This window comes from Phyllobates terribilis, unplaced genomic scaffold (assembly GCF_046119375.1).
Source record: "Phyllobates terribilis strain yellow unplaced genomic scaffold, ASM4611937v1 Scaffold_13__5_contigs__length_258822181, whole genome shotgun sequence".
NCBI lineage: Eukaryota > Metazoa > Chordata > Amphibia > Anura > Dendrobatidae > Phyllobates > Phyllobates terribilis.
This window is the reverse complement of record NW_027362773.1, coordinates 116,980,553-116,998,990: the sequence shown is the minus strand read 5'-3', so window position 1 is coordinate 116,998,990 and position 18,438 is coordinate 116,980,553. Positions and strand designations below refer to the sequence as shown.

The 18,438-nt window shown below is 44.6% G+C and overlaps 2 protein-coding genes across 3 annotated transcripts; one reads left to right on the top strand and one right to left on the bottom strand.

Annotated features, from left to right (window-relative positions):
- Nucleotides 1-533: 533 nt before the first annotated feature.
- Nucleotides 534-8,761, bottom strand: ZBTB3 (zinc finger and BTB domain containing 3). 2 transcript variants are annotated; one of them, XM_073658487.1, is made up of 3 exons: nt 8,445-8,761; nt 7,991-8,116; nt 534-4,712 (listed from the first exon to the last, which is right to left on the bottom strand). In XM_073658487.1, the coding sequence occupies exon 3, from the start codon at nt 4,708-4,710 to the stop codon at nt 2,647-2,649; it is 2,064 nt and encodes a 687-aa protein (XP_073514588.1). In that variant the 5' UTR covers nt 4,711-4,712; nt 7,991-8,116; nt 8,445-8,761; the 3' UTR covers nt 534-2,646. The 2 variants fall into 2 exon arrangements, with proteins under 2 accessions (XP_073514588.1, XP_073514589.1); XM_073658488.1 differs by lacking the exon at nt 8,445-8,761 and adding an exon at nt 8,195-8,429.
- Nucleotides 8,634-17,053, top strand: POLR2G (RNA polymerase II subunit G). Its single transcript, XM_073658489.1, has 8 exons — nt 8,634-8,874; nt 9,552-9,661; nt 10,266-10,425; nt 11,115-11,165; nt 13,184-13,249; nt 15,990-16,061; nt 16,267-16,300; nt 16,860-17,053. The coding sequence occupies exons 1-8, from the start codon at nt 8,863-8,865 to the stop codon at nt 16,871-16,873; spliced, it is 519 nt and encodes a 172-aa protein (XP_073514590.1). The 5' UTR covers nt 8,634-8,862; the 3' UTR covers nt 16,874-17,053.
- The last annotated feature ends 1,385 nt before the right edge of the window (nt 17,054-18,438 follow it).

The following is an 18,438-nucleotide window of genomic DNA, read 5'->3' as shown; positions in this document are numbered from 1 at the left end:
TCATATGAATAATCAAAATCGGCATCTATAAATCTATAGTGATTTTGGACCAAATCGCAAAGAAAACGGTCTCTTTTGTAAATAATCAGAGCAAGCAAATAAGTCTTCAGGGGTCCATGCCGCCCGGCACCACCGGCCAGCAGCTTCTCTGTACAGGCTGATGCTGCTGTATAATCCAATCCTTATGTATTATGCATAATCTTTTTATAGGCCGATACTTTGTGATATGGAGCAATACTAAGGTTTCTTTCACAAATTCTAGGAGCATTGCTACTGGGGGAACGTACAGTGTATTAGATCAACTGCAAAAAGAGGTAATATGCCGCCTTTAATAGAGATTCATTGTGTAACGCAACCAGAAAACCCACAGGGCTCTTGTTTTTTAACTATGTGAACTTTCCTTTAATGCTTTAATATACTGTGCAAACTTCAACTTATTGCAAAATATCTCACTTATATAATGCTTCGATGTATGTTGTTTTTTATTCTATTTTTAGTATTAATAAAGTGTTTTCCATTACATCCATGGTCAATTAGCAATTTTACACTTTGTAGATTTATTTATAAACATTATATAGACCTCCAATTCTACATCCATAGGCATATATGGACATAACATGGAGTCGATAACTTTACAGATACAACAGCTTCTATTCTTCTGAGAAGGATTTCTGCAAGATTTCAGAGGTGTCTGTGGGAATTTTTGCACATTCATCCAGAAGATCATTTGTGAGGTCAGATGTTGGAGAGAGGCCGAGATCACAATCACCGATCTAGTTCATCCTTATGGTGTTGAGGTCAGAGCTCAGTGTGGCCGCTCGTTTTCTTCCTCACTTATCGCTTTGTGCACCGCGGAACAGGAACGGGCCTTCTCCAAAAATGTTGGAGGAATACCATTTTCCAAAATGTCTTCTATGCTGAAGCATTAAGATTTCTCTTCACTGGAACGTAATGGCCAACCCCTGAAATACCACTCCATAGCATTATCCCTCCTCCACCAAACAATGAAGTCAGGTGGGTAATGTTCTCCTGGCATTCACCAAATCCAGACTCTCCTTTCAGTCCAGCTCCAGAGTCCAGTGGTTGCGGCTTTATGACTTTACACCACTCCATTCGACACTCTACATTGTTCTTGGTGATGTACGGCTGCATGCAGCTGCTCGACCATGAAGATCCCAGTGAGGGCACAGTGTTTGTCCTAATACGAGAGGAGGTCTGGACTCTGCAGTTATGGAGTCACCAGAACGTTGGTGACTTTTATTTCCTATGTAATGTTACGGGGTCTCCACTTCGTGGCTGAGTTGCTGCGGTTCCTTCCACTTCTCAGTAGTATCACTCACTGGGGATGGGGGAAGATTTAGGCGGTAAGAAGAATCATGAACTGTCTTGTTACCCCGGTGGCTCGTATTACAGGATCGCGCTGGTATCAGTGAGCTCTTGTAAAGGCAGTCGACATGGCGAGGGGCCAGATACACAAGTCTGCAGTCAGAGAGTCTAAAGCCGGACATGATTTTCCCGGGAAACAATGTAACGCACACACCAACACTTGCACATTAGGAGACACTGTTTAATGACGCATCGTCAGGTACTGTAGTAAAGGACACCACTGACAGACCAGAATATGAGCACAGCATTATGCAAAGGTCGCAATCTTTTTTTTTCAGAACACAATATTAATTTAAAAATCCAGTACGCTGACGTATAACAATATTTTAATACGAGGGTCAGTCAGTAAGTAATGCCTATTTTTTTTCTCCTTTTGATTGGCAAGAAATTCAAATGCAATTACATAGGTTGGAAACCACAACATTAACGATTAATTTGTCACTTTTCAATATAATCTCCATCCATTTCCACAGTCTTGGTCCACCGTTTAACAAGGGCATGTATTCCAGCATGGTAGAAAGCATTCTTGGGACCCACCGTGCACAAACTTTTCTGTATCCCAGTTGTCCAATAATTTTCATCACACTGCCTTTACTGAGGAAGATAATGCCACACAATTCATCTGCAGTCACCCGGCGGTCACCACGAATGATGTCATCGACTCTCTGAATGTTGCTTGGAGTCACTGCGGTTACTGGCCTGCCACTCCGCATTTTGTCAGCCAACGGTGATGGCCCTTCAGCTGTGTTACAGCGACGAACCCATCGTCTAACAGTACTGACATCCACTGTTCCATCACCGGACACATTTTTCAGTCTCACATGAATTCGAATGGGCGTTTCACCTTCTGCATGCAAGAATTCAATCGCAGAACGTTGTCTAATACGAACATCGATGTCAGCCATTTTGCAAACGGATGCAGTCCTGCCACCTGTTGGTGCAGGAAGTTGCAACTGCTGTGGATTGGAGAAGAAGGTTTGAGGACTTGTGCCAAATTCGAATATTTAACATAACTACCTTATTTAAGGAGAAAAAAAATAGGAGGCATTACTTATTGACTGACCCTCGTAACTATCTTTCTTTAGTTAATTAGAAAGTTCCAGGCTCTGATCAATTCTAGAAAAAAAAAATCCACAATATTAACGTCAACATATTAAAACGATTGAAAACTTTCCGTAGGGAAATAAAGGAGACGTGAACTTTGCCTGGTCCGCACCGGACACCGATCTGTCAACAGGTCCAAAGCACAGTTAAAACATTTTAAGGCAGGTTTGGGGGGGTAGGCTCCATGTCCCCCTTCGGTTTTTTGGCGTCTGGTTCTTGTTGACTGTGTGCCTTGCGGATATGTCTATATAAGTCTCCACTCTGCGTATAACTGCGCAAGCAATAACGACACTCGTAAGGACGTTCCCGTGTGTGAACTGTGGCATGCCGACGAAGGGTGTATGAACAAGAGAAAGTTTTTCCACAAGTTTTACAAGTGGGTACATCTTCAGGGAAAAGAGGAAAACCGGGATGTCCTTTAAAATCCTGTAAGTACATGCCCTCTGGGTGCATGGAAGGAGGCAATATGCCCCCATAGCTTGGATGGTGCCCACTTGGCACAGAAATCATATGGTAAGGCACATACCCAGATTCTTCTTCCTCTTCATCGTACTCGTACCTCTTAAAAGTTGCAACGGCCCTCTCGCACTCTTCGTCAGATATTACAATGGCCTCTATCTTTACGGACACTCCAGACCCTGGGTGGCCCTCGCTAACAGTGGAGCTACATGGGCTTGGTGCGGCTGCAATTTCCATGCCCGGCTGAGTAGTAGTGGTGACTGTCAACTCCGATTTGGTGCATTCTCTTTCTTCCTTTTTGGCAGTCGGGGACTCTGGACTATGCAAAGTGTATCTGGATGTTCCCGGCAGTACTAATGCGTTTGTAGCGGACTCTGGGCTTTGTAGAAAGCACCATGATGTTCCAGGCGGTGCAGCAGTGCTAGCTGTAGGCTCCTGAATTTGCAAATTGTTCTTGCCACGCATGGGTTGGTGTAAGGCAAATCTAGACGTTACGGACTGTGCTAAACTGTTGCCTGCCAAATCCGAACTCTGCAGTGAATATCTAACCGTACCTTGCACTGCCATCATGCTGCCAGCAGACTCCTGAGTTTGCACAGCAAATCTGGAGTTTCCTATCAAAGGCAAAGTAGTACCAGCTTCATCTTGTGATTGCAAAGAGTATCTAGAAGGCGGTAATGACTGCGTCCCAATGCCAACAGATTCCTGTGCCAGGTGAGAATATCTAGAGCTTCCATTACCCTGTGTGCTTCCAGCTGCCTCTTGTCTCTTTGGGGAGTTTCTAGAAAGCCCTGTGTGCCCACTCGACCCTGGATCTTGATTTTGCGACGAGAATCTCAAGTTGGATGGCATCGGTGTACTTTCTGCTGCTTCCTGGACAGAGTCCTCCATCTCTTCACTATTTGCCATGTCCTGTATCTCAAATCTAGAGCTCCCAGCAACTTCCTGGCCGTTCACCGTTACTTGCTGCACCTGACACTTGACGCTACCAGTGACTGCTTCACTACTACCTGGTCCTTGGTGAAGCTCAAATCTAGAACTGCCTATTACCCCCTGCCCGTTCTCTGCCATACCCTGCACCTCAAATCTAGAAACCGCTGCCACTCTCCCTGACGCTTCAGGACTCTGACATTTTATACTTGTTAATAACTTCTGACTGTTTCCGGCCATCTCCTGTCTCTGATATCTGCTGCTCCCCGCCACCTCCTGCAAATTGTACATGACGCTCCCAGATGCTCGATGTCCGCTACCTGACGTATCTTGCCCTTGATACTGCAAACTTTTTTCAGCAGCCTGGCCTCCCTCTAAGTCCTCATGCTTCCAATCTCCATTATTGTCCTCTAAGCCCAAGCAGCCGCTTCCACCCTCTTCTTCACGTCGTGTGCTGTCGGCTTCAGCAGGTGCTCGGCCCTGCAGCCTCTTCTTGCACACCCTGACCACTTCATCCATGTGCAAGTAGCTAGCAGCTGCCAGCACATCCTCAGTAGGTGCCTCTTGGAAACTGAGTCGTCCGCAGTACATGAAGCTGAGGAGTAAAGAAAACGCTGGAGCTGTGACAATTTGATTGTTGAGTGTGAGTTCCTGCATGTCTGGTCGCTCCCTGCACGACATGTGGAAAAAAGGACTGCATGATGCCAGGACTGAACGGTGTGCCAGGAAGCGAGCGGTGCCCACTGACACCTGACAATCGCAAAGGAAACCTTGGGACTGTTGGTCTCTAAGGCTGTGCAGAATACGACGGCTGTGATCCGGGAACTCCATTGCTATAGAAGACAAAAAAAAAACAAATCCAATTAGTAAATCATATTAAGGAACTGAAAATCTTACTAAAAAAAAGTTCAGATAAAGGTTTGTCAATTATCTGACATTTTGTGGATGAATCCGGCAAGATCTCTGCTTGTAGCCATTAAATAATAATAATAATCTTTATTTTTATATGGTTTGTGTCAACATTTTCTGAGACACATAACTTTTATTTTTCTATCAACATAGTTCTGTGAGGTCATGTTTTCATTGGTTTCATTTTGGGATGTATATGTGGCGCCCCTGAGGGTTCAGTCGCCACAGAGGTACTGCATCTCACCCAGAGGTGTGGTATCCCACTCTCAGGTAAGGATAGAGTGCTGCCTGGGACCCTAACACCTGCATCCAACACATCCACTTCAGTAGGGCAGGGCGAGATTGCTCCTAAGGGAGAGCACAGTCCCTGGTCCCTGGCTGGAGTGGAGGGGAACCTAGTGAGGGGGAACCATGTAGTGGGTGTGGGTGGAGAACGTAGATCAGGGGAGCACATGAAAGGAAGCTGTATAAAAAGGGGAGTCATCTTAGAAAGACAACCCAGTCAGAGGAGGAAAGTGAGGGGAGCAGAGGCTCTGCAAGAGCTCTGCTCCGGAGGCGGGCCTAGTGAGAGGCCCAGGACAGAGAGGAGAGGGAGCAGGAGAAAGGCTCCAGTGACAGAAGGGATCCCAGGGGTACGGGCAGTGCTGGAGGCCACCCGTACGCCCGAATCTGCCAGGCGGTGGAGGGATCGAGCCGCAGAGGGGACCGGTCCCTAAACTAGTGGAGAACTACAAGCTCAGCTAGGAATCGGAGGCTGCTGTACTTGTAAGGTGCTGTGGCCACATTCGCAACTATATCGCCGAAAAGGTGGCCGCAAAAGGTCCAGGGGACTGCAGGTTGCCCGACAAGACCCGAGGCTACCGGATTGGGACACTGGTTGCGAGAAGCAGGGCAGGAGGGCGAGAGCCAGCGCAGGAAGACGACTGAGGAAGGCACATAGAAAGGGGTCCTGTCAGGCACTCTTGAATTACCTGAGGGATTGCTGAACCCCTGCCTGGTGAAAGCAGCACGACGTGGGAGGTTGTAGTCCGGAACCTGTAACCTGAGGAACTTATCAACTGTGAGTAAACTCGGAAGACTGCACCCCACTGTCTCTGTGATTATTATCTGCGCCATCACCCCTGCACTACAACGCCCAGCATAACCCATAACATCTACACTGCCCTGGAGCTAAGCTCTACCTGTGCAGAACCACACCATCCCTGCTGCACTAACATCAGCTCCAGAGGACCAAAGCGGCGGCTCCCTTTAGCCGCATACCACAGGTGGCGTCACGAACTTTGTATATAAACTATTATCCCCTGTAAATATTCCCTTTTGATTGACCGCCCTGGGCCCCGGACCGGGTCACCGCCACTGTGACATCTCCCTAAGCAACGACCGGCCCGGCACCGAGTACCCCACGGCCCAGGGGGCGCGTCATATACATGTTTACTTTTTTTTTTTTTATATTGTAGCATAGCTGGGAAGGACAAAGTTAAATCCTAGCTCTGCAATGTCTTTATTAGATGCACCTGTAGAGTTTTGCTAAGAACCAGTACTCCTGCTGCGCTTGGCTGTCAGCGTGCCCGCTATTAAAGTCCATGAATATTCACTACAACCCATGGGAGTGGTGAATATTCATGGCCTTTAATAGCGGGCACACTGACGGTGGAGCGCAGAAGGAGCCGCGCTGCGGCTACAGTGTGCGCACTATTAGGGAGAATGAATGATCACTGCTCCTCACGCACACAGTCCCGGCGTGGGGAGCAGTGACTATATTCCGACACTACATCTCGCTGTGTGAGGGCGCATGGCAGTTACGCCATGCGCGGCTCACACAGTGAGAACCCTGAGGAGGCAGAGCGGGACACAGCGATGAGGAGAGAGGAGGTGAGTATAATTGTTTTTTTTTTTCTGTGCAGTGAGGCGGGGATCAGGGGGTGCCAAGCATACCAGGATGAGGGGGGCCATACATACAAGGAAGAGGGATGAGGGGGGCCATACATACAGGGATGAAGGGTGCCATATATACAAGGAAGAGGGATGCTATATATACAGGAAGAAGGGTGCCATACTGCCTCCTGTGCCCCGCTCTTCCCCCGCTGCTGCTCCCCACCAGCCCCCCCCCCCCCACAGCCGTACATATGTTTGGACTATAAGACCCCCCCCCCCCACTTTCCTCCAAAATTTGAGGAAAAAAGTGCATCTTATAGTCCAAAAAATACGGTAATAATAGTAATAGAAAATACCTCCAATTAGAAATGTAGTATAGTTCTTCTGATTAGCTATGTGGCTTACCCCATGTGCAGGGCATTGCAGTAGCTTAGGTAGCCATGGTTACAACCACTAACAACTAACTGTTGCTATATAAGTTGTCATAACCATGGATACATAAGCTACTGCAATGCCCTGCACATGGGGTAAGTGACATAGCGAATCAGAAGAACTGTACCAAATTTCTAATTGGAGATATTTGCTAATATTATTACATCTACTACATATTGGGATAAGATCTTGGGAGATGGGAATATCCCTTTAAGACATCTCATAAAATAACTTTCAGCCAGCCCTATACCAGAGGTTATATGTTTCTATAATTGTTTGATAGAACAGGGAATCAAAGGGAGCCATCCGTGACTGCTGCAGGCGGCTCTGGGGGACAGCAGGAACACTGCAGCTTCATCTCAGCAAATAACAGAAATAGTCAGATCTCCCATCAGCTTGTCGTAGAACCCCTTTAATGAGTACCTGTTGTCAGGTGATAATTGGCCAGTTTTTGCTCTTATTTTATTCCCTCTGCTCCTCTTTCTTTTTTAAATCCGCCACTGCAGTTTCAGAGATACAGGCCTTTTTATTCTTTAAGATTTTTAATGGTCTTACAATGAGGTGGGCGAGGTCCACAAATACTCAGAGGCGGGGCACACAGGATCCTCAGGGGCGTGTCTTAAGACCACTCTGTATTATTGCCATATGAGCCACGCCCCCTTGTAAAGACCCTAGAAATTAGCACTAAACATAAAGGCCCATATCTCTGGGACCGCATGGCGGATTCTCAAAAAACAGAAATAGATCTGGAATACTCAGGGGAGCAGCGGGAATAAAGTCGAAGCAAAAACTGGCCACTTAAGGCCTGGGGACAGGTCCTCTTTAACCCTTGCATGCTCAATGTCATTCCTACACACTAACACTCCATGATGACGTCTTTTACTGTACAACTTACTTGCAAAATATCCTAAAAACGTCAGCGGAGGCGACAGATCTGTCTAATACGACTCTCTCGCTTCCTGCACAAAGCTTCCTGACGTGAGCAGCTGGGGAACCGGTGACATCCTCGTGGAGAGCAAGCCTGCAAATAAATACACGATATGACATGACACACCAGGGTAGAGCAGGATGTAATGCTGTCACTGGAGGTGTAACCTACCTGAGGCCTACACACTCATCATCATCATCATCATCATCATCATCCTGCCATGTATGCAGCAGCTCAGCCCTGTGGGGCACTGCCAGCTATGGCATGGTGCCTGCAGCCCTTACACCTTGTGAGCAGCACATCAGGCAGATTTGCATTGGATCATTACTTTCCTAGCTCGGTGCTCCTCAGACCGCACCTATTGATTACCGATCGTACAGTATTTCATTACAAGTCATGTGATCCGTGCTCTGCCTCTCACCTGCACAAAGCAAAACCATAGGAAAAACAAGTCCCGCCTCTGTCGCCACTTGATTGGACGTGACTTCTCAACGCTGATTGGTCGCTGAAACACGTGATTGATAAGCTTCCCAGCCAATCAATAACAAGACCCTCTGTGAAGCCGTCTCTACTGGTCGTATCCGTTCTCTTGCTGTGTAAACTTCCGGCGTCCTTTTCCTCTTCTACAAAGACCTCGTACAGTCCATGAGGAACACTAACAGCTACACCGGAGGCGCTAGACATCGCCGCCGCTACGTCACTTCCGACATGATGTGACGTAAGACAGGAAACTGTACCCGGAACACATTTTTTTTTTATTTAGATAAACTTTATTGTTCGCTCAGTGAACATACACCCATTTCTTCTGTCTTGCGCTGGTCTGGAGGGAGCTGTGCGCTATGTTCTATCACGTGAGTATACAAGGACTGGTCTGTAATAACAGCTCCAGGCTTTATCCTGCTGTGGAGTAAGGAGGAGATTATTGTGCTCTCATGGCTCCTGACGGGGTTTGTGCCTATTCCTCTACATTATCTGCCCTGGGTATGGGGGTATCCATTCTCCATATATCATGGCCTCGGCACTGGAGAGGGGATAGAGTCTATAGACTAGTGGGGGCGCTATGGCTGCAAGACCTTGCTAGGAGGTGTGAATGGGGCGACCAGCTGCTCCTTATGTGAGAAGATGGGCGTGTTACATCCACAGGGTTGAGATGTATGATCACTGGGGTGGTCTGATTGCCCGGACCCCAAAAAAACATAGGTACCAAAGCCTCCTGTGAGGATCTGCGGTGTGTGGGGCTGCGGTGTGCGAAACGCTGCTGTGCTGGGGCGCAAATGGATCACCCCCCCCCCCCCATTCATTTTTATAGGACTGACCGAGAGGCCCGATTACAGCGCTAGTTCTCTCTTGTGATCATACGTGTGCACTGCCACGTCATTCACAAAGGGCGCTTGTGATCAGTGGGGTCCCACTGGAGGCAGTAAGATGGCAACAGCACAGTAAGGTTACCTAGAGACGCCTGGCAGATTAAGAAAACCTTGTGCCTAATAATATATATAATTTTTTTTAATTTGATTTTTCTCTGTAGATCTCCCTGGAACATGAAATTCTCCTGCACCCGAGATATTTTGGGCCAAACCTTCTCAATACAGTAAAACAAAAGCTGTTCACTGAGGTGGAAGGGACGTGTACTGGCAAGTAAGTGTCCGGGCCCATTCAGACAGGACAGTACTGTACGGACGTGTGCTGAGATAAAAGCGCAATGACCTTTTTAATCCAATAGGGCTGGTCAGATGAGTGATTTTTTTTTTCCACAGAGTGAAAAAAAAATCACAACACCCACGATTCCCATCTGTATATTGGATGAGACTTGCGTATTTAAGTCTATAGATGCACAAAAAAATTGAATTGCATATGAAACATCAGTGTATTTTGATGGATACGTAAAGTCAGACCAATAGGACACGTGGGCACCAAGGTGGAAATAGGTTTATGTTCCATGCAAAAAATGGACACCAATCGGAAACCAGATTGCCCCCCCCCTGTTAGAGTCACTGGGACCCTTCTGCTTCCATTAATTAGTATTATAAAATGGATCTGGTTTCTACATCAATCCTGTTTGTAGAATGGGACAGTGAAATGCAAAGCAAAAACGCAAGTGTGAACACAACTAAAACATAAATTTTCTGCAGCCTCTCTGTAAACTGTTTTCATGTACAAGGAAATCCGCTTTTATAATCCCTTTTCAGTTTATTGTCCTGTTACTTATGCTTAATTTTTCCCTTTTTTTTTTTTTCCTCAGGTATGGCTTTGTGATTGCAGTCACCACCATTGATAATATTGGTGCTGGTGTTATCCAGCCTGGCAGAGGCTTTGTGCTGTATCCTGTCAAATATAAGGCTATCGTTTTCAGACCCTTTAAGGGAGAAGTTGTAGATGCTGTTGTTACCCAAGTAAACAAGGTACCATATGTGTGCCGTGCACAGAAAAAGTACCCATGTTAAGTTTGCTTTTAAAGAGGTTGTTCACTACTTGTACATTGATGGCCTCTCCTTAGGATAGGTCATCAATGTCTGATCGGTCCTAGCCCAACACCCACCACCCCCCGCAGATCGTGCTTCGGCCACTATGAGAAGACGGAGCATCTCCGCAACTGAGCTGTTCCGGCCAGCAGCCTCTGCCACTTATCGACGGGGGTGTCTGACCCCAAACGATTAGACATTGATGACCTTTCTCAAGGATAGATCATCAATGATAAAGTAGTGGACAACCTCTTTAAGTATATTGACTACAGACAGAGTAATGCTGGTTTTACACACCCGACTTTCACAATCCGTTTATGGACTTTGAAGTCCAGACCAGTTCTAAGTCAAGATCCTTATAGGGATACATGAGGCTGCCGAATTCAAGTCTGGAGACCTTCAGCAGGTCCGGACTCTGTGGTCCATACACTGACTGTGTCTGATGTGTGAATCTAGCCTGAATAGTATTTTCATGGCTGCACTGCAAAACTCATAGATACTATAATGTACATTTCTAATGGCAGATACATTGGTATGTAATTCATTTTAAGAACGTTCCGTTGTAAGGATGGTCAACCTCACATTTTATTCTTTTTTTTCCTCATGTATTTTTTTTTCTTCCCTGTCAGGTTGGATTGTTCACAGAAATTGGACCTATGGCATGTTTCATCTCTAGACATGTAAGTATTTTAGTTAAATCTCATCAGCTAAATTTCTGCAGTCTGTTACTACAGATTACTGAATCCGGGACGGTGCACAATGTGCTCACGGTTCGAGCAGATGCTCACATAAATGCAAGTCATGCAGTTTGTACAATTACGGTCACATGCCAACTAGCTTCTCTCAAAAGAACTTTGAGAGAAGCTAGAAAATTTGCAAGTTGACACATGGTCCCAATTATGCAAACTGCAAATAAGGCTGCGTGCCCACTATGCATTTTTCAAGCGTTTTTGCCGCAGAATTTCTGCAGCAAAAACGCTTGGTAATACATGCCCCATGGTCCCCAATGATAATTCGTATGTGCTGTACCCATGCTGTGGAAATTTCCGCTGCGGATTATCATTGCGGAAAAATCCGCAGCACTACCATTATTTTTGTGAAAACGCGGCGTAATTGCCGCCATTGACTTGCATTGAATCGCATAATATCCACGTGACTACATGTGCACATGCGGATATTAAGCGATTCAATGTGCAGATGGTACCCGGGTCTGGAGAAGAGGAGACTCTCATCCAGACCCGGGTACCATAGTACCTGTAGTTAAAAAAAAAAAAAAAAAAAAAAAAAAAAATGTAAAATAAAAAATAAACATTATACTCACCTTCTGATGGCCCCCGGTCTCCTGTACAGTGCGTCCTGACTCCCAGGCGGCTCGCGGTGGTCTAAAAGGACCTTCCATGATGTCATTTAGTCATGTAACAGGTTACGCGACCGCTGATGTCGGCGGTCGCGTGACCTGTCACGTGACTAAATGATGTCATGGGAGGTCCTTTTACACCACCACAAGACACCGGACACACCGGAGAAGGAGACCGGGGGCCATCAGAAGGTGAGTATAATGTTGTTTTTTTTTGTTTTGTTTTTTTACCATTTTTAATCTTTTTTTAACTATTAACTTGGTCACACTATATAAATCCATGCCGGTTGCATGGCTTTATATAGTGTGACCAAGTTGTCTAGCACTTTTCCAAGTGATGCTAAAGTCGCTTGGAAAAGCGCTTGATAACCCGCATGCAGAAATGCATGCAAAAACGCTTGACAAACGCCTCTACCTGGCGGGAAAAACGCATGTAAAATCCGCATGCGTTTTTCCTGCCAGGGAGATGCAGAAAAAATCAGGAGCATTTTTGCATCGTGGCCACTTAGCCTAAGAGCGTCCGCTCCAGCTGGCAACAGCGGAATCCTGACTGTGTGCAAATTGCAGTCAGTCAGGATTCAGCAATCTGCAGTCATAGAGATTGACTGACTGCTGAAGGCTCCAAAACCAGGGCTGTGGAATCGGTAAGTCAAACCTCCGACTCCTCAATTTCCCTGACACCAACTCCGACTCCCTCATACATGGCTCATGATTAAGTGATAAATATACTGTAGCACAGATTCATCTCAGCTAAAAGTCTACACCCTTAGATCAGGAATAGGACAGACATTTATAGGACATTTCATAACTTTCCCAAATTCTTATGAAAAATATTCCCCACAAACTGCATTGAATTACTGTACCCAATGTATTATATATTTTAGGAGTTGGATTCGGTCCATTTCATACCAACTCCAGCTCCACCAAAATGGACACCGGCTCCACAGCCCTGGCCAAAACTGCTTCTCACGCTCCATATTTGGTCAGTATTTCACATCCGTATTTGTAAGCCAAAAAAAGGAATGGGTGATTAGATACAGAAGTGGTGACGTGTTTCTATTATACTTTTCCTCTGTTTGTTCCACTCCTCATTTTGGATTACAAATGCTGATGTGAAATACTGAACGTGGCCTAAGTTGTGGTCTCAGTTTGAGGATCATGATTGGCTTGTTTTTTAATCACCTGTTAAATAGAATACTTTTGAAACTGGTAGATATGTCTATTACAGATTTAGCAGAGTGTGGCATAGTGATAGGAAACGGCCTGGGACTGGGAGGTTGTTGTAATATCACACATTTTGGCCATTTTGGGTTTTTGCATTTTTAATTTTTTTTATTTCAGTCAATCCCTTCTGAAATGGAGTTTGATCCGAATTCCAACCCACCGTGTTATAAGACTGTAGATGAGGTAAGAGTCAGTTGTCCGACAACTACACAAGCATTTCTGTTCTTTCTCTTCTGTCCTTGTGTATATTAAACCACTAAGGGTGGACCGTTAAAGGGATCATTAAAGGTCCCTCAACTCTCATAAACTGCCGCCATTACATTTTCTACCTGTGTTCCAGGCATTCCTGTAATGACAGATTTTCAAAGGAAAAAATGAATTAGCTTGATGTCCTACAAGGAGAAATATGTGGTCTTCAGTGGATGGGCAAATATAAAGCGGGTGATCTAGCTAAACCAGTCCAGGTTCATTAGCATCCAGAAGTTGTATAAACCACTAAACATATTACTATCCTGCCTGAATAATGGGCCAATTTAAAAGTTTAGGGGACCTGACTGGTTCCCTTTAACATGCTTTATTAAAAACTTTTAGGATGCATCTGATTAAAGGTAATGTATGTTCAAAAAATTATCTATTATTTATATCCAGGTTTTGTGGTTTTTAAATATATTTTAGAAAAAAATTGGCAATTTTTATATATCTTCTTTTATAAATTTTGCAATGTTCATACTGGCCAATATGGCTATTCTAGACTCATGCTTCATGTTTACAGAAGATTTCAGTAATCAGTATAATCAGAGGCAGGATTACAATGATGGGTAACGCCTCTATATACAGCTGATAACATAGGAGTCACCAATCACAATAGGTGGTCACAGCTGACCTCCTCCCTTCACAGTGATCTTTGCACACGCTCATTAGATGCTTCTATACAGAAACTAGGGTCAGATAGGAATCCTGGGTAATGTACACGTGGACTTCCTGAAAGAATAGGAAAAATAAGTCTAGGATGAAATCTGCAAGATTTTATTTTGTATTATACAGATCGTGAAATAAAAACAATCAAACATTAAAAAAATACATTTAACATAAAATTCTGTTGTAAATAGTAGGTAAAATATGTTTTTATGTATGAGTAGGTTTTATGGTGCAACCTAAAATGTATTAAATATACACTGCTCAAAAAAATGAAGGGAACACTTAAGCAACAGAATAGAACTCCAAGTAAATCAAACTTCTGTGAAATCAAACTGTCCACTTAGGAAGCAACACTGATTGACAATCAATTTCACATGCTGTTGTGCAAATGGAATAGACAATAGATGGAAATTATTGCCAATTATCAAGACACAAAGGAGTGGTTCTGCAGGTTGGGACCACAGACCAGATCTCAGTACCAATGCTTTCTGGCTGATATTTTAGTCTCTTTTGAATGTTGGTTGTGCTTTCACACTCGTGGTAGCATGAGACGGACTCTACAACCCACAGAAGTTGCTCAGGTAGTGCAGCTCATCCAGGATGGCACATCAATGCGAGCTGTGGCAAGAAGGTTTGCTGTGTCTGTCATCGTAGTGTCCAGAGGCTGGAGGTGCTACCAGGAGACAGGCCAGTACACCACGAGACGTGTAGGGGGCCTTAGGAGGGCAACAACCCAGCAGCAGGACCGCTACCTCCGCCTTTGTGCAAGGAGGAAAAGGAGGAGCACTGCCAGAGCCCTGCAAAATGACCTCCAGCAGGCCACAAATGTGCATGTGTCTGCACAAACGGTTAGAAACCGACTGCATGAGGGTGGTATGAGGGCCCGACGTCCACAGATGGGGGATGTGCTCACAGCCCAACACCGTGCAGGACTCTTGGCATTTGCCACAGAACACCATGATTGGCAAAGTAACCACTGGTGCCCTGTGCTCTTCACAGATGAAAGCAGGTTCACACTGAGCACATGTGACAGACGTGACAGAGTCTGGAGACGCCATGGAGAGCGATCTGCTGCCTGCAACATCCTTCAGCATGACCGGTTTGGCAGTGGGTCAGTAATGGTGTGGGGTGGCATTTCTTTGGAGGGCCGCACAGCCCTCCATGTGCTCGCCAGAGGTAGCCTGACTGCCATTAGGTACCGAGATGAGATCCTCAGACCCCTTGTGAGACCATATGCTGGTGCGGTTGGCCCTGGGTTCCTCCTAATGCAGGACAATGCCAGACCTCATGTGGCTGGAGTGTGTCAGCAGTTCCTGCAAGATGAAGGCATTGAAACTATGGACTGGCCCGCCCGTTCCCCAGACCTGAATCTGATTGAGCACATCTGGAACATCATGTCTCGCTCCATCCACCAACGTCACGTTGCACCACAGACTGTCCAGGTGTTGGCGGATGCTTTAGTCCAGGTCTGGGAGGAGATCCCACAGGAGACCATCCGCAACCTCATCAGGAGCATGCCCAGGCGTTGTAGGGAGGTCATACAGGCACGTGGAGGCCACACACAATACTGAGCCTCATTTTGACTTGTTTTAAGGACATTACATCAAAGTTGGATCAGCCTGTAGTGTGTTTTTCCACTTTAATTTTGGGGGTGACTCCAAATCCAGGCCTCCATTGGTTAATAAATTTGATTTCCATTGATGATTTTTGTGTGATTTTGTTGTCAGCACATTCAAATTTGTACAGAACAAAGTATTCAATGAGAATATTCCATTCATTCAGATCTAGGATGTGTTATTTGAGTGTTCCCTGTATTTTTTTGAGCAGTGTATATAAGATGGAGAAAATTATACAGACCAATTCCAGGCAGTATGTGAGAACAGCCCTGACCTGGGTGTCTCCAGAGTTTATAGAGGTGTATGTGGGGTTTTTTTTTTTTTTTTTGGGCGTAATAACGAGGCAGTATTAATTGTTTTGTCTGTTTTTTTTTTTGTTTTTTTTTTAGGATGTAGTTATTCAGCAGGATGACGAAATTCGACTTAAAATTGTTGGAACCAGAGTGGATAAGAACGACATAGTAAGTGCAGTCTTAGATTTTATCTATCTGGAAGTGGAAAATAAGAATGGAGAAATGAAACCTACTCTTTCTGCAGCAGAATTGGGTTGCCCTCCACTTAGGTGTTAAAGCATGAGACCCCCAGATCGAGCTGCATTACCATATACATGGTAATACATATTATATAGATTTCAGTCTGGATTCTAATTCTCTTCCTTCTTTACAGTTTGCTATCGGATCTCTGATGGATGATTATTTGGGTAAGTGACGTCACTCACAAGATTTCAACTTTCTACCAAAATAATGCGATTTGGTTTTGTATTAAATTTCTTGTTTATTTAGAATATACAATTGTAGACTCCTAATGATGTATGTTCAGATTCTGTTTCCATTCTCGCCTCCCTACCTTGAGAGTGAGCGTGCCTGTGGATTTAGTGATAGTCTCTGTGTCCCATCTCCCACTATTGTGGCATTTCCAATCCAGCATGCTGGCTCAGTGGTCAGCACTGTATGGTGGCTCAGCGGTTACCACTGTTGCTTTGCAGCGCTGGGGTCCTGGGTTCTAATCCCACCAAAAAAAACATCTGCAAGGAGTTTGTATGTTCTCCCAGTGTTTGCGTGGGTTTCCTCCGGGTTCTCCAGTTTCCTCCCACACCCCAAAGACATACTGATAGGGGATGTAGACTGTGAGCCCCAATGGGGACAGTGATGATAATGAATGTAAGCATTGCGGAATTAATAACAGTAAGTAAAATTTAAATAAATAAAAATTTACTGTGTGTCGTTGGTGACCTTTTTTTCCTTTCTTCTCTCCTCCAGGTCTGGTCAGCTGATGCTTTCGCCATCTTTCACCGGCACCAAGTCATTTTACGTTCTGTATATTATTTTCGTGTATTTCAGCTGCTGATAACACCTTTTAGTGATAATTCAGGCAGGATTGATGCTGTATCTGTTTTACATATTTGAGCTCTGTCTTAAGATGAATCTTATTTTATTAAAGAAATTAGATGAAAGTGTTTTGCAGTGACTCATTACTCATACAGGGAAAATTAACCTCCTGTTTCTGCATAGAGCTTATAAGGTTTCAGCTAGTCCATTTTTAATCCCGTGATGTCATAGACCTAATGGAAAAGAGAAGAATTAGCTGAGTAGAAAGGCAAAATGAGCAATTGTAAGTGCACAGTGCTATATAATATGATGACTGCAATATATTAAGAGGATAAAAACTTTGGTCGGGTCACTTCTTTTACAGAAGCACTCCTCCTCCCGTCATTTTTCGGGCTTCTTCCACTTGGAAGACTCTCTTTACATACCTTACAATATAAATTAATGAGAGGGCTCAAAAGACGCTCTAGCAGTATCTTCATTGTTGAATGGAAGTGAGAGCAGGTCTGCACAAAAAAAAAAAAATTAAAATAAGAAAAACATGCAGAAAACGCCAGTACAAAAGACCCTAAAAAAACTCTGCTGCTCAAAAAAGTATAAAAAGTGCTCAGGAAACTACCAAAAAAACCGCTTTAGGGTTATAAAACGCCTGGGAAAAGGAGTTTCCTGAAGCGTCTTCTGCTTAAAAAGCTCCTGATTCTTTTGCATATGGTATAATTTTAGTTGCCATTAGAGGAAGTTTATTGCATACAATTTGGAAATTGAGCTCAATAATAAGTTTTATTAATCATTTCCATGGCCCTTCTCGTAGTTATGCCTAAATTTTCATAGTGCAAGTCATAAACATGGGCTCCAAAAAATATATATTTTGAACCAATTAATGTATTTTTCAATTTTTTTAACCCTAAAAAGGAATGTAAATATATTAAAGGATTATTCCCAAGATCGTTTGTCACTCTCCATGCACAGAATAAGAGATAAATTACTAATTGGTCCGACCACTGGGACCTGCAGCTATCCTGGTGTGCATGCTCAACCTCCATTCCGTTCATTATCTATGCTGAAGAAAGCAGGGTATTTCCAGCAGCCCCATAGACATTGACTGGAATGGAGGTTGAGCATGCACACCTGAGAGCAGAGCCCTGTTCTCGGGGTAGCTGCTGGTCCCAGTGGTCTGACACACAGCGATTAGTAAAGTATTCCCTATCCTGGGTGGATAACTCTGAGCTCCCAGCAGTTCTGAAGCCCCAGCATCCAACATATTGGGAGTTAGCCTTTAATAAAACCTGCCTCTTGCATTTAGTTGAAAAAGTTGTCACCCCCCCCCCCCCTCCCGACCCCAAAAGAGAAAAAGGAAACTCAATATATGAGTTTTTAACAAAGGTTCTTTTATTTTATCCTTATTTAGGAGTCGCTACCTAACCCCAGGTTCATAGCAAACAACACTGTCCTCCACTTCTGCTTCTTAGGACTATATTTTCCAGTATTCTTTGAAAAACTACCAGTCCTAGGG